The sequence below is a fragment of the Grus americana genome, chromosome 1 (assembly GCF_028858705.1).
Source record: "Grus americana isolate bGruAme1 chromosome 1, bGruAme1.mat, whole genome shotgun sequence".
NCBI classification, from domain to species: domain Eukaryota; kingdom Metazoa; phylum Chordata; class Aves; order Gruiformes; family Gruidae; genus Grus; species Grus americana.
Window position 1 is genome coordinate 187,719,615 of NC_072852.1, and position 16,071 is coordinate 187,735,685.

General features: G+C 35.8%; 1 protein-coding gene across 7 annotated transcripts in view; it reads left to right on the forward strand.

Annotated features, from left to right (window-relative positions):
• LRCH1 (leucine rich repeats and calponin homology domain containing 1) overlaps positions 1–16,071 on the forward strand; it is a 132,340-nt gene that overhangs the window by 77,797 nt on the left and 38,472 nt on the right. For 4 of the 7 annotated variants that reach the window (XR_008578550.1, XR_008578595.1, XM_054836423.1 and 1 more), the window contains exons 8-15: positions 4,205–4,310; positions 4,932–5,044; positions 8,471–8,535; positions 9,598–9,684; positions 12,446–12,535; positions 12,646–12,682; positions 13,354–13,467; positions 15,601–15,648. Coding sequence is in view for 2 of the 7 variants with exons in the window: in XM_054836423.1 (XP_054692398.1) it covers positions 4,205–4,310; positions 4,932–5,044; positions 8,471–8,535; positions 9,598–9,684; positions 12,446–12,535; positions 12,646–12,682; positions 13,354–13,467; positions 15,601–15,648 (660 nt within the window). In the remaining 5 variants the exon portion in view is untranslated. The remainder of the gene's footprint in view (positions 1–4,204; positions 4,311–4,931; positions 5,045–8,470; positions 8,536–9,597; positions 9,685–12,445; positions 12,536–12,645; positions 12,683–13,353; positions 13,468–15,600; positions 15,649–16,071) is intronic. The other 3 variants (XR_008578558.1, XR_008578577.1, XR_008578568.1) reach the window with 3 other exon arrangements.

Sequence of the window (16,071 nt, forward strand, 5' to 3'; positions counted from 1 at the left end):
GATGCTGAGATCAGTAATCCCAAAAGTATTTGGTAGTAAATTCACCACTCAATTTCCTTCTGAGGCGACCTTTAATACCTGCGTTACACATGAGAATTGTGCAAGAAATCAGCATGTTGCAAAAACAGATTCACGTACGTTGTTAATTACAATCAGAAATCTACATACCAAACATTAAATAGTCATCAGTCATAACATGATCATTAAAACACATTTTTGGAGGGTTTTTATAAATACCTCAGATAAAAACAAACTACAGTTTAATCTGAAGGCTAGTGGCTGTTGAGTTTCAGCTCTTTTACAGAAAATACTACAAGGTAGTTTTGCATTGGTGTAACTTAAAAACGTTAACTTGAATGAATCACTTGTTCGAATACTAATGTGTTTTGAAGGAAGCTTGTTAGTTACCTTTGGACCCATACACATAGCAGACAGTATTTGATTAAATGAACAATTAATGTATTTGTCTAGCTTGTTGGTAGGGTCATTACAGGATCAATTCTGTAGTCATCTATAGCTATAGTCATCTTGTGCATTTCAAGTGAAAGCTATCTTGCAGTACTGCTGTAAATCTGATCGTGGCAACTTGAAGGCAAATTCTGCTTTAAGGTAGTATACTCACGTATGTCATCTTTTAGGAACAGTGTAGCATTTTGATTCATTTTCCACCTCCCTTTGGCCTTATTTTCCCTTAATTAAAATTCATTAGAACAAGAGGGTACTTGTTAAGATCCAGAGGGTGTCCTTGTTTTATTACCCATAAGAGTGATGCATTAGTACCAGCAAGAATGTATATGAAGATTCTTTCAAAATACATCATTTGAATTCAGTGTTGAAATATTGTTAGGTATTTTTGATTCTTACATGTCTATTGTCTTCTGTTGCTAGCTGAACAAAAATAAAACTGTGGACGAAGGAAGTGAAATATAGTATTTCACCTGTGAAGGAGCAATAATTTTGTATTATTGAAAGCTGCTTTGGATAGTTTCTATTTCATAGTATACTGGCAGGAAACACCTGGAAAATCAATTGCAAAATTCTGTAGGCCCTGGAAGTGAGACATAGTCTGTTAAAGGAATGATTTTCTGTTTCCGAAGTGAATGGCCCATGGCTTTTTTTTTTTTTACAGCAACACTCAAAAATATTTTCTTAAAAGCTGTGTGTGTTACTCTGCTGAGAAAAAAATCTTGCCTGTTTTAGTATTCAGAACTTGTAATAATGCATATAAGAACATTTTACTGTAATATGTTCAAATGATAGTTGCAAAATTAACAAACATGAATCTTTGAACTAGAATAACTAAATTTAGTGTTTAAATGTCACATAAGATACAACCTGAAAGAAAGAGAAGGAAGTTCACTGTAACCTTGGATGTCTGAATGAATTTATATTGTGCATGTCTTTTTTTTTTTTAATGCTGCTGGATTGTCATTGTTTCAGCTCTAAAAGAACTAGTGAATTTTGTGCTTAGACTGCTTGGACTGTGGTTTGTTTATTTTCTGTCTGAGATAATAATTAGTTTCAGATTAAAATAAAATTTATTTTAAAATTTTACATGTATTTTAAAAATTGACAAATAGGAACAGTACTGCAGTGTTAGTTCATGTCATTATAAAGCTTCATCATTTTGATAAGGCTTTACCAGTTCCCTGAATATCCTTTTGAATTTTTTGTCTTTCAGCAGAAAAATACAGCCAGTGAATTCCTAGAGTTAATAACATATGGTTTACTCATAAAGGAGCACCTTTATGGTGGTCCGCATTTACAGAACGTGTTAAGTCCAGGGTATTCTTGGCAAATAGGAGTAACCACATGTATCTTTTGGTACGATTTTTTAAGAGGAGAGCGGATTTGTTCCATTCCTTATCATAAGCCTTAGCTTCAGGATTTAAAAAAAAAAATATTTTCTGCATGGAATTTGAATATCTAAAGGTGGCAAGAATGGCATAATTCTACTGGAAGCTAGTCACTATGGAATTGAATAACTGGCTATATGAAATAATCTCCTATTCCATTTTAGATGATGTGTTACAATGGACTGAACTGATAAACAGGGAAAGGGAGCAAACTACTATATATGTGTTATAGCAGTTATAATTACAGAATACATGTATGCAATATGTATGCACAGAGAAGGAAGTCACAGAAACACAGAGCATCTAAAGAATGAGCTACACCAGTGAGTTTGTTGGGAAATAGATTTGCAAAGCTCTGCGAGACTATTGTAGTGGTAAGCTCTCTATCTCAGGAGAGCAAGAATAAAAATTTGGCTACTGGAAACTGCATCTTTCCTAAAAACATAGAATCATTTAGATTGGAAAAGACCTTTAGGATCATTGAGTCCAACCATTAACCTAGCACTACCAAGTCCCCCACTAAACCATGTCCCTAAGCACCACATCTACACGTCTTTTAAATACCTCCAGGGATGGTGACTCAACCACTTCCCTGGGCAGCCTCTTCCAGTGATTGACAACCCTTTCAGTGAAGAAATTTTTCCTAATATCCAATCTAAACCTCCCCTGGCACAACTTGAGGCCATTCCCTCTTGTCCTATCGCTTGTTACTTGGCAGAAGAGACCAACACCCACCTGGCTACAACCTCCTTTCAGGTAGTTGTAGAGAGCGATAAGGTCTCCCCTCAGCCTCCTTTTCTCCAGGCTAAACAAGCCCAGTTCCCTCAGCCGCTCCTCATCAGACTTGTGCTCCAGAACCTTCACCAGATTTGTTGCCCTTCTCTGGACACGCTCCAGCACCTCAATGTCCTTCCTGTAGTGAGGGACCCAAAACTGAACACAGTACTCGAGGTGTGGCCTCACCAGTGCCGAGTACAGGGGGACTATCACTTCCCTGGTCCTGCTGGCCACACTCTTGCCGATACAAGCCAGGATGCTGTTGGCCTTCTTAGCCACCTGGGCACGCTGCTGGCTCATATTCAGCTGGCTGTCGACCAACACCCCCAGGTCCTTTTCTGCCAGGGAGCTTTCCAGCCACTCTTCCCAAGCCTGTAGTGTTGCATGGGGTTGTTGTGACCCAGTGCAGGACCCAGCCCTGAGCCTTGTTGAACCTCATACAGTTGGCCTTGGCCCATCAATCCAGCATGTCCAGATCCCCCTGTAGAGCCTTCCTGCCCTCCAGCAGATCAACACTCCCACCCAACTTGGTGTTGTCTGCAAACTTAGTGAGGGTGCACTCGATCCCCTTGTGCAGATCATTGATAGAGATATTAAAGAGAACTGGCCCCAGTATTGAGCCCTGGGGAACAGCACTTGTGACCAGCCACCAACTGGAATTTAACTCCATTCACCACAACTCTTTGGGCCCGGCCATCCAGCCAGTTTTTTACCCAGCGAAGAGTATGCCCATCCAAGCTGTGAGCAGCCAGTTTCTCCAGGAGAATGCTGTGGGAAAAGGTGTCAAAGGCTTACAAGTTTTTTCTGTAGTTCACCTCTGGGGAGAACGTTATCAGGTCCTGCTGTGAGCAGGTTGCTGCCAGTCCAACAGAATAGCAGAGCCCTAGTGGCATGGGACAGAAGTGAAGGCTAGAGTGTCAGTGCTTCTTTGTGTAGCCACTATCTGTTAAGTCATACAGAAGATAAGCTTGTAGATAAAAGTGTCTTAGTGTACCAGTTAATACAGCTGAAAAAAATGGATGAGCTTTTAAGCCAGTGAGGAAAAACTAGTGTACTTGAGAGTTAGAGTTTATAGGTTTTTTTCAGCTCCACCAGTTAATCTAATAAAAGATACTGCCTGGGCCTAGAAAGCTCATCTTACTTTAGGCATTAAATTAACAAGCCGCATGATAATGCAGGGGAGAAGAGTCTTGGAGGGAAAGAAAAAAGGATTGTGATATGAGGCTCAGTTTTTCTACAGACTTTGGTGGCTACAAGGAGTCCCTATTTTCAGCTGTTCCAGGAAGGCACGTAGAGAGCAGCACAATGCAATGGTGTCACTACAAGGAGAGGACTAGTGCAGTGAGCAAGACAGGAAAAGACAACAGATGAATTTTGTTGCTTGGCAAGCCTCCCGTGAGGATGTATTCAGCATGATTACAGCTTCCTACAGCAGGATTTGGTCATGTTAGATGCTCTGGTATCCTTTCCCATATTAGTTTGCCACTCTTTAGTGAGCACTCTTTGTAATACATACATTTTTATCAGTCTTGGTTTAAGCTGAAACAAGTGTTTCTCTTACTTCTTCTTAGCCATCTGATGAAGATACTATCAGCTTTAATGTTCCAATGTCTGACATCGTAGAAGAAGATCAGGTTGTAAAGGAAGATTCAGGTCACCATGCTAACTCAAGAAAAGGTTGGAATGTAAAAGAAGTGAAAGTTAAATATGGGGAAATTCTGTCAATTATGTATAAGACTAAATTCAATTTGCAAAAATCACAGCCCAACAAGCATCAGTCTTTTACAAAAGCAGAGTCCATTTCTGTAGTTGGACTTAATGCATATATAAAGCTTTATTATTCAGAGGTAACATTTCCCCTGGAAAGAAATAAATCTGTTCAGATTTTGAGAGAAGGTGTAATTTTATCTAAATTTTATTAAAGTAACTTACATTTTCCTAAATTATGTATACATACTGATAAACAATGTTTCTCCAAGGTCTGCACATACTAATGATGAGTGGCGGGATGAACTCAGTGAGACATACTTGGTGTAGTTCAAAACTGACTCCATCAGTGCCTGTTCTGATGCCTCTGATCTCCAGCTGTATGAGCCCAGGGTTTTGATTTATTACAACTTTGAAATGAATTGGCATCTCTCATTAAAATGCAAAAATCTTAACTTGTTTGAAGTTTTTAATATGCTTTGAATTTAAACTTTGGTTTTGAGCTCTATAATTTAATACACTTATGTTGAGTGAGAAGTGTTGAGCTGAACCAGAAATCATTCCTCTGTCTTTTTTTATTGTTGTTATTAGTGGAATTCCATCAGGGATCTTCTCACTTGATTGTCAATGATAAGTCAAGAGAAACAGGAAACCAGTTTGATGAATCGGATACTCTTACTACTGAATTTATGAGTTACATTAAGGTAAGTTTGTGACAATTTTAATTGGGGGGGACATGTCTTTGCTACTTTTGTTTGTCATTCCTGTTTGCTCTATACTAACTGCAGACGTTTTTAATGAATAAGAGACTGCAATTGATATTCATTGTCATAAAAGATACAGAAGGCAAAAATAATCAAATAAGTTTAAAGTGATTATCATTAATCTAGGAGGTGAATTTACACATAACTCTCTTCCTAGTATGTGTGAGAGTTATTCTTTAACTATGTTTAAAGCTTTAAGAAAAAATAGCAAGTGTGTTCTGTACAATTTGCTTTATATTTTGAATTGAGCAGTTTTTGCACTTGTTACATTAGTAAAATGCAAGACAACTTTCAGTGTTAACTGTGGTGGCTCAAGTTATGAAATAATGTTACAGTATTAAAATAAATTTTCTTAAATGTTTTAAAATTATAGTAGAAATTGAGAGATCTGTAAAGACAAATGATATCAAATCTAAAATAAAATCTGTTACTCTAGGAACCTACCTTTTACAAGATTTGGCAACTTCCTTTCTTGATGGATTTTGGGATTATACCCTGACTCTGTTACGAACTTTGTAGATGCTGTAGGTGATAGGAAAGTACATTTGAATAATTGTGTATATGTAATGAAGTATGTAAGAAAACACAGGTTATCCACAATAAGAAACTTTGAGATCATACCCATCGGTCTTTTTTGTATGTAAAGGTCTGGGTGCTGTTTTAGTTTCCTTAAGATGTTCATTACTGAACACTGGTGCTCTGGATTGCTGGTTACACATCATAGGTAGTTGCTTAATCTATGTGAAAGTATTAATCTTGTCTTTCTGTCATTATAATGAGTACTTGCTTATCAGTCACGTGGTATCTTACTGGCATGTGGCTTCTTGTCGGGGAACTATCAAACATGCTTTCTTTTTGAACTCTTTTTCATAACGAATGATCTTTTAGAAATTGTACTGTTGTGCCTTTTTGTCTAGTTTAAGTCGTATTTTCCACATTCGTATTGTCATTTACTGATTTTTTTCTATTTATGGCATTAGGTTTAGTGCAATATGTCTAGGCATACGTGTTTTGAGAAAGCTGCAATAGAATCCATAGAAATGTACTATGAATCATTAGTGATTGCTGCTGTGTGGTAACTCATGAAATTCACTTGCTTTATTATATAGCAAGAACTGCCTGATGAATTTATAAATTAAATGTAGCTAGGTAGACTGGGGATTTTTTGCAAGATTCTAGAGAAATTTTGAGCAAGTGTTTGGTTTTTTTCTGTGAAAATTTATTTGCTGGATACTTGTGCTAGATCCTTTGTAATGCCAAAGATATTTGAGAAATAATAGTATTTTGTGACATTCCTGTGGACGTGATGTCTCCTCTTGACTTAGAGGCCAAAAGAGATTATCTGGTGTGGATATTTTTAGACTAATTTTCTCCTTCTGTGGAGATTCTTAAGTGGTGTGAAGAGGCACTGTGTTTTGTTATTTACAAATGTGAATTCAGTAGTGTTGATTGTTAGGAAGAGTTATTTATAGTTGGTGGATGTTTAGGACACTACAGGTTATCTTATATTGGCTTGTTCTTTTGTGACTTCTATGCTAAAAAAAGATTGAGGGACGGGTTTTTTAGATAGTTAAAATGTTAACATTAGTAGTATTTTTAAACAGTTAATATATTAACACATGATTGTAGATTTCCTGCATACGAATTTTCAGCGAGTGCACACATTTGAGGTGAATAAACTAGGTAAAAGGGGATAGAATACTTTCATGCTCCCCTGACAAAGGGGTACACGCATCTGAAGCTGACTGTACATTATATTATGTATATACTTCGTATTTCCTTTCCTTGTTCTTCTCACTTCATCATCTTGATTTTCAGCAGTGTACCATTTGAAGTCCTCTATCATAATAAGACAATATTATCTGAAATAATGTGTTGCAGACAGTGGTTCAGGAAATACAGGTTACTTTATTGAATTTCAGTATAAGAATATTGCTAGAGTGAGCAATTTACTTTCTTTTAATTTTGATATCATCTTTACATTATGGCAGTTGAGATCAGCAGCTGTTGACTTGAACAGGTAGTACATGCATTTTATTCTGAGGATTTTGAACTCAGGGTGTTTTCCTCCTTGTGTGCATTTCTGAGTCTGTGTGGTTTTTGGGTTATATTTAGTCATGTACTAGAATGCCTTTTGGGACAGTGGGGGTCTTCTAACATTGAAATTCTGGTTAACCAAACCATATATAAAATCAGTACAACTTGCAGTACAAAAGAGGAGCTTAGACTTGGAGGAGTTTGTAATTTTTCAAATGTTAGTCCTAATTTTTATGACTGTATCATATCTATATAATTTTGCCCCAAGACTGAGAATCACCTTCCAGTATAACTGCTGCATTTTTGTCATCTCATGATATGTGCCATTCTTACAGGAAAAATCACATACTCATTCCTGTAAGGAGAAAAAAAAAAGAAAAAAGAATGTCTTTATTCATTCTGCTGGGGAATGGGCCATCTTTGGGGAACGCTAGAGAAACTGGTACACTCTTCAGTGACACATCTGGCAGAGTTGGATAGTGTTTATTGGTACAGTGTGATGCGACTGATGTGCCAAACGCATGACACAGAAGAGGATAAGCCTCTGTGTTTTCTGCTGTTCATTCTCTACTAGCACAAATACACGTCCATTCAGAAAGCTTCTGTCTTTACTGACAACTGAACTACTTCAGTGTTCCTGCCTATCTGAGATGAAAGAGAAAAGAAAATTGCAAAGCACCAAATGGGGGCATAAAAGAAAGTCAAGTTTTCTAATAAGTAGCACTTCATAGTTATAGCTAGGACAGTGGGGGCTCTAAATTTATGCCTATGCTGAACCCAAAATAACCAGCTGACTGATATGAATTGTTGCACGTGGTTTTTGTTCTGATTTGTTTAAAAAAAAAAATATTCAGGGCTGTTAAAATTGTCGAGTAGAAATCCTGTTATTATGGATGAAGTATGTAATTGCCACTGTTTGCATATTTGTAATTTCCTTACTCTGTAAACAAATCTGACTGTGGGAGGAGAGCAAGTAAGAGGAGAGTTAGGGTCGTGCTTAATTGAAGCATTGTTTGCATACACTAGAAAGGCACAACTGAAATCTGGGACATAGAATAAAGAATTCTCATGCTGCTTGGCTTTCTTCTTACAGTTAAAGGAGGGTAAGGACTGTTATGACCTCAATAAAATCTGAACAGTGAATAGAAGATCTTGTAATCAGTATCTTAAAAGGGGTTAGAGTGAGGAGTGGAACAGAAGTGTTGGATTGCTTTGACTAGCCACCCTATACTGTTACATAAATTAGGTCAGAGCTGAGTCTGAAAGCAAAATTTGTCTGCCTACTTAATTGCAAAGTTCAGTTCTCAATATCGCTTTGTCTGCTTGCAGAGCAGAGCAGAGTGTGATGAATTATTGAGAATAGAAGAGGACACACAATGGCAGACGGATGAAATGTAAGTATTTTTCATGTATCTATAAGTAATTAGCTGTGTCATTTCATTAGATTGACCAGAATTGGCATTTCCTTATCAGTTAATAATTCTGTAGCCTTGGAGGCATGACAGAGGCACAGCCTTGCACTTTGTGTGTGCTTAATATTTTACACATTATTGTGGAATAACGTGGATGTTGTATTACAACTAAATGATACGTGTGCACCAATAATGCTGTAATATTTTTACCTATGAGGAGTGCAGGCTTTTTAATTAGGTATTTTGATGTTTAGTCTGTTAATGGCATTGGTAAAAAAAAATTTTATCAGAACTTGTAAGATCTAAATTTAATGTACATTTAAAAAAATGTAATTTAATTGGAAAAAATCCCTCAGTCTTTTTTCTTCTTTTGTCATAATTTTAACCCTGAATGAAGCAATCATTAATTCATAGACATTAATTCAGGAGCAGAGCAAGTGAACATCAGTAGCTGAGGAGAGTGCATAAGAAAGGAGGATTTAGCATGTCTGTACTGTGGAGTTGTCACTCTTCAGAACAGTGGAGTCATATAGGATTTAAGAACAAAAACTGAAGGAAGGGAAGAATAGGTGCTTTCTAAAAGAGCCTTACTGGCAGAAGTAACAGGTGATTGTGTTTCTAAACCCCAAAAACAATTACAAATGTTGAAAAGCAAAAGAAAGCATGCCGGTCCATTAAAAGACTCATTCTATTTAGTACTTGTGTTAATATATGTGATGAGTGCAGTTAATAAAGAGATAAATTTTCAATTTTAGAAGTCAGTCTGTTTAATTGCATGCTAAAAGTTTTAGTTCATCACATTTGTTTATGTATGTTTGTATTAGATCTGGGGGCCTTTGTCAAGGACCAAGTGCTGGAGAATTTTTTCAGAAGAAACCCTTTCCATAAATCCAGCACGTACTAGTGTGCACAGAGGCTGTTTTTTCCCCTCTATAGTGTTTGCGTGCCAGTTGGAAGATATAGTTCACAAATTGAAATTCAGACTACCCTTGATAATTGCTGTTGTACATCTGTTTTTTTGAATGCTTTTGTTTTCTGTTATAGAATAAGTTTATCAGAAGAACAAACTATTGATATAGCAATGATAGAACAACTAAGAGAAGCAGTAGATTTATTACAAGACCCCAACAGGTACGCTTACAATAGCTGATGTGCTAATGTAATGTATTAGAATTTTTTGTGAATGACTTTAGAGTTCTTTTTTAACCGATAATTGAAAGATCTCTGGAGTTACCAAGTGCTTTATTAGCATATTGATGTTTTTCAGGAGGCACTTAGATAGTTAAGAACGAAACTTGCATTTTCTCTCTCGGTATCTAGACAAGATTGCCAGTAAATTAAGAAGGATTTCAGGTTTAAAAGAAACCTAAATTTAGGGGTGGAGACACCTCTTAACCATTCATTTAGTGTACATTACTGTGATTTTTCTGAAGTTTTGACTAGGACAGTCACATTTCTTCTAGGTACTATAAATTCTACTTATTAATGCTTGGTGTATTTTGTGGGGATTGGAGAAGGTCTTCTGGCCCAGCTTCATCCCACCTCAATGGCGCTCATAAAGGAGGTGCCTGAATTAGTAGTGGAGCTTCTGTAGTGTCCCTCTGAAATCAAAAGGAGGAAGAGGCAGCTAAGGAAAGTGATTTAGATTTCCCCTGACTACAGAAGGCAAGGTTTTATAATTTAGGTGCCTGCTGTCAGTGGCTAAAGTCAGGTGGAATGACTCCAGATCTCTGAATAAACAAAGGAATAAATATTTAAAAGAAAAATAAATGCTTGTCCTACTGAAAAGGACTGATGAGAGTGGTGTAGGTAGTTCTGTCCAGATGCTTGCTATTGCTTTGCTTTGTGTAATCACCTTCAGAAATTGATTAAGTTCATTTCGAACCTATTTAACTCATTTTTCTTCATTACTTCTATGAGGTAGCTGGTTTAGAGCTTAATTTCTCTGAAGACTAGAAACCTCCTTGTCACTTTCAGCCTAAAGTATCCTTGTTTCTCCTTCCTCCCTTGGCCAGTTCATCGTAGCCGTTTGTTCTTGCAACTACACTGTTCTTTAGTTTAAATGTCTATTCTGATACTGCTTTTTCACCTAGCAGGCCTCTGTATTTTTAGGACAGAAATTCACTCCCGTTAGTATTTCCAGAGAGACAATTACCTGGCTTTATTTTTGAATCATATAAAGAATACTTGAATTCTTGAATCATATATTAAATACTTGAATCACAAGTATTTTTGCTTAATAAAAAGTCATACAAATTAGTAAAGCTTTTTAGTTCCTGTTATTTCTGTGAGGCTTATTACTTTAGGGGAGAAGTGTTGCAATTAAAAAAGGAAAAAGTCTGGTTTGGGAAAAAAGTGACATTAAAAAAAATTCAGTTGTTAGCCTTAAATTCTGTAATTTTAGGTTTTGTCAAATATTGCCCCAATATTTCCTACATATTTAGTTTTTCTCATTAAATTAAAAAGGGCAATAAAATACAGAAAATGAATCTGTTTCTCCATGCATATTCAGATGCGCTTTCATTAGTAACACTATATTAAATTGGAAATGTGTCTTTTAAAAATAGCTAATCATATCATGCATGCCTTTTTTACTGTTTTTTATGTAGTGTTGTGGGGTTTTTTGTGGCCGCACTTTCTTTTTCTAACCTTAAAATATGAATTTTTATTTCTAATTTACTGAGCGCTATATCAGCTTTTCAGTGTATGTCTCCTGTATGTTAACATAGAGACTTGCCCCGCAAGATACACCTGGGTGCTTAATACTTGCCAAATGATGCTGCAGATTTCCAATCCTTTGGGCCATGGGTTTCTCATCATTACTTTTATAATTACTGGATTACAAAGTAGTTCGTTGTATACTTGCATTATATAAAGCAGTGTGAGAAAATGTTGGTTTTCATACTGAATAGTTTTTGTGTCTTTATCCAGATCCACAAATGAATGTAAATGCTTCCATTGCTCCTTAGTTTAAGATGTACAAAAGCCTTCATGTGCTTTTAATTTAAACCTAGATCAATTATAACTTTCCCCAAAGAGGTTTCCTTTGTGCATCAGTATAACTCTGATCACCTAGTCAGAATAACCTAGTTGAAATAACTATAGCCAGAATTATCCTTATCTCACACTGAAGGCCATTTAGGAGTTAGAAGGAGAAACTACTGTAGACACTGAACCAGCAGGTGATGCTGACATGCCTGACACGCACTCACTAGAGTTCAGCATAGAGCGTATCAATTGCAGCTGTTTTTGCCAACGGATGTGGCTATTAACCTTGTAAAATGCTTGTCCAGTTGCTGTTGCCCAGTGTTCTGCAGAGTTTCCAATCTGCATACCCTGTGTGCACATAAGCAGCATTTCAGTTCTGGACAGGAAAAAGATGTCAGACTCAACCTTTTTCGGTATTTTCAGATTCCTATATTCTCTTTCCTATACTCACTGCTTGCTTTCAGATCATTGTCTGCTGTGAACTTATTGTTGCACTGCTTTATTTTCATCCACTTTAAATTAGATTTGAAGATCTAACCAGAGCTGTGGCTTCTGTTTGAACACAGGGTGCTAGAAATCTATAATCTTCTAGATTGGATACAGAAATCTATAATCTTCTAGATAATGACATGGTGGTTGGTAGTAAACAGGTCCTTTTGTTTTGATACAAGCCATTGCTCAGGGTGACATTTTGCAGAGGGAAGAAAGCATTAGCATTGCTTTGACTGAACTGGTGATAGTGAAGCATCAGGAGGTGTTTCAAAAAGTTAAGAGAGAATGCTGAGCAGATTAGAACCATGATTATAAAAGTATTTCATGTATCCATTTCTTTTAAATTAAATATTGAACAGAATGATTACCAAACCTATACCCGAGTGCAATGTTTTTATTTCAAACCTTGCAGATTAAGCATGGATATTTCAGAGAGCAGTGGTGTGAATCTGTGTCCCATGGAACCAGCAACAGCTTTAGAATTTCAGGAGTCTACAGTAAAGTGTGTTTATCTACCTTTTTTAGAAAACAATAATGCATTTGTTAGATTCATCATATTCAAGTTTCTACACAATGAATTACATATTTGCATTTGTTTATCTTTATACATAGCAGTCAAATGCAGATGGAGACGTCTTCCCTTGGTCAGGTACGTTAATGAGTGTATTGTTAAAAAATACTTGGGGGGTGGAGGGCGACAGGAGAGGAGCCAACAATTTCATCGTTAATTAATCTACCAAGTAGGGAAGGGAAAATTTAGTAGATTGGAGGACAAAACTAATTATTTAATATTTTCATGGAATTGTTTTTATATGTGTATATATAAAATTTTTCTGGGTTTATCGGTTATTTTTTCATCTTATTTTTCCCCACCCTGTGTGCAGCTTTCATGTATGCTGGTTCATAGTTAAGGCATGCATATTCCTCTACTATCCCACCTCCCCTATCTCCCTGTTCTGGTGTAGCAAAAGAGTACATTCATTAAGAATAATCAAAAAATATTTTGTAGGCTAACAATGTTTTTCCAGGCCACTGTCACTATAGTTACAGAGCGTATATAAAGTATGGTATGTGGTTTTATAGTGTGATTATTATTTGATCTGTATCCTGACTGGTGAACTGGTATTCTTTATGATGTATTATGTTTAGATTTACATTATCTGCTTGTTAGCATTGGAACTGCAAACATATAGTATCTGCTTATTTCTGTGTTCACTTTTCATCAAAGTATTTGTAAGAAATACTTCTGAGGTAATGTTATGCAAAAAAAAGATATAGTTCTATTTCCAGTGATAGTCTAAAGAGTTATTTATCTTACAGAGAGAAAATGCTGAAGAGGAACTAGAATTTCAGAGGAGGAGGGAGTTGATTATGGAGAAAGCAAAGCCTGAAGTGAGAACTTGTGAGCAGGGTGAAAAATGGTTATTGAGTCAGGTATGGAGGTGTCTAGATGCAGTACATGTGGAAATGTTTGGAATAGATCATTGCATTCTGTCAATTTGTGTGTGGAGATAATATTGGGTCTAGGCCATTGAGTTTGGGTTTGGTTTGGGTTTTTTTTCCTTAGCATGAATCTCAAAGTTTGGCTGTAAATGGGAAGTTGATTGAGCTATCTCATGGGGGAAAAAACTGATATAATGAAATTAATAAAAGTCTTTTATTCCAGTAGACACTATAGTAGCTGCAATGGTTGCATTCCCCTGGAAAAAATAAGTCACCTCAAAATTAGATCTTCAATAGAATGAAACACCTGGTTCCTCTTTCCCCTCACCCCAAATACTTTTGTAGTTATATAAGCTGCTAAGATTTTGTTAACAGCAGTATTTTTAATGTGCTGAATATTACAGACTGTTTACAGGTTGAGATGATAGTTTTAAAGTTTCAAAAATACTTTAAGTTTTGTGTACATTGCAATGATCCAGAAATTAAGAACTATGAAAAAAAATCTAATTTAAATATTTGGTGCATATGTTATTACTTCAGAACTTGTTTGTATAGGGATTTTTGTGACTGCTCTTGCAAGAAGATTCTGAGAAAAAAATTACATAATGTTCTGACTAAATTAGTAGTACCTGAATATGGTCTATCTTATCCAGACATAGATTGAATCTGGTTTATCCTGGTGCTTTTCAAATATTCTTGAGTATGATCATCATTACTGTCAAATATTCCTTTGATATGCTTGTGACTTTTAGTCTTAATTTTGTCTTTGTTTTTTCTTTAAAATATCAAATTCAGAAACATTGAGTTGGTTCATCTCTTTCGTTACATTGTTGTATGTTGGGGTTATCACACTTTATTTGGAACAGTTCTTATTACATTGCTGAGATTAACAGATAAGGCTAATTCACTGTCAAAATGTGTGTGGTCTCTGTATTGCGATGAACTGTTTAACAAGGACACTGCTGAATTTACTCTTAAGAACCTTTTAAAAAGAAGAAATAAATCTTCCTAAGCACTTGTTGGACTGTGTATGCCGGTGAAAGCACAAGGCACGTTCCATGAAACGGAAACACATCTTGCAAGAGCAAATTTTTAATCATGCTGCATTCTATGTAGTACAGTAAGCACTTGTGTTACTACTTGTATTACTAAATTAATTCAGTTTAGTATAAATACAAAATTCTGACTAGCGACCTGCATGCTGTGAAAGAGATTAGACCTGCAACATAGGCATAACTAGAAGGTCTGTCACAAGAACATAGTCCCTGAGCACAGGAGTGCTCAAGCATGCAAGTCCCCAGGTAGAACTGGCTGGGATCAGATGAGTAAGATTTCTTTCTGTTTATTCTACATAATAAAGTGGTTGAGGTAATATTATGAAAGATGTCTAAAGCTGAAGAATTTTTTTTAAGCTTGAGAAGTAGCCAAGAAGGTTCATGAAGCAAAATGAGTGTGTAATCTTCCTTCCCATCTTGCTAACCTTTGGAAAGCTCTGTGACTGTTGGGACCAAGTGTTCCAAGTGCCGTCTTTTATTTTTGTTTCCATTTTTGGCCATAAGGAAATGATTTTTTAATTGAATTATAATTTGTTTTTAATTATGCCAGCTGTGTTTCTGCTGCATTATGACTGATGCAGGATTAATGATTGTATTTCATATTTATTAATGTGGCTTACATGTTTCTAGCTTAACTAAAGCAGAAGTGGTAACAAAAGGTATGTTATATTGCAATTATAAAATGAATTGCTTATGGAATACTCTTCAAATCTATATTAAAAGTCTGTATTCACCTATTAAACTCTTGGTGATGGTTTAATTACAAAATTGGATACTGCATTTGAACCAACAAACATTAAAATCTTATAAATGCAGTTATAATCACTTAGGATTGAAACTAAAAAATGAATGACAAATCTGTGCAAATGATTTCCACAAGTTTTTTTTTTAAAATGTTGTTCAACTAGCCATAAAAGTATTTATTATTCATGAAAACGAATTGTTTCAGTGAAAAAAAGAATTAAGTATGAATGTGTATCTGAGTGTCATGAGTAAAATATCCTGTTGTACTGCATCGCTAATATAGTTGCTGAAATGATCTTTTTTTTTTCCCTTTCCAAACACGCAGAATGATCTAATTGTTTGGAATACAAGTGGGCAAACCTCTCACAATGAGGTAAGATGCTAGTGCCATTTGTTTCTGTCTCATTTGTTCTATATGAATGGTTCATATACTAAATGAAACACGTAATAGAATATCACAGAAAATATGACTGAGCTCATCAGTAATGGCTCTTGGTTTATTTGATGTGGTTTAGTCTTGTTGTCTTAGAGGATTTACTAGGGTATAAAAATATACTTTCTGATAAGCTTGTTTCTGAGTTATGTAGTTTGGTATAAAACATTGTATTTATTTTTTTTACATTTTGTTCTTTCTGCCACATTTTCTTTTTTGACTCTTCCTTGTTCCACAACAGGTTCTGTTGATTTCAGTGCAATTTCTTTTTGCACAGTTGTGTCATGTCCTTGATTAGTTTTCAGAGGAATCTGATTTTATTGATCCTATCGTTTTCACAGTGTGAATCTCAGCAGAAGGTTA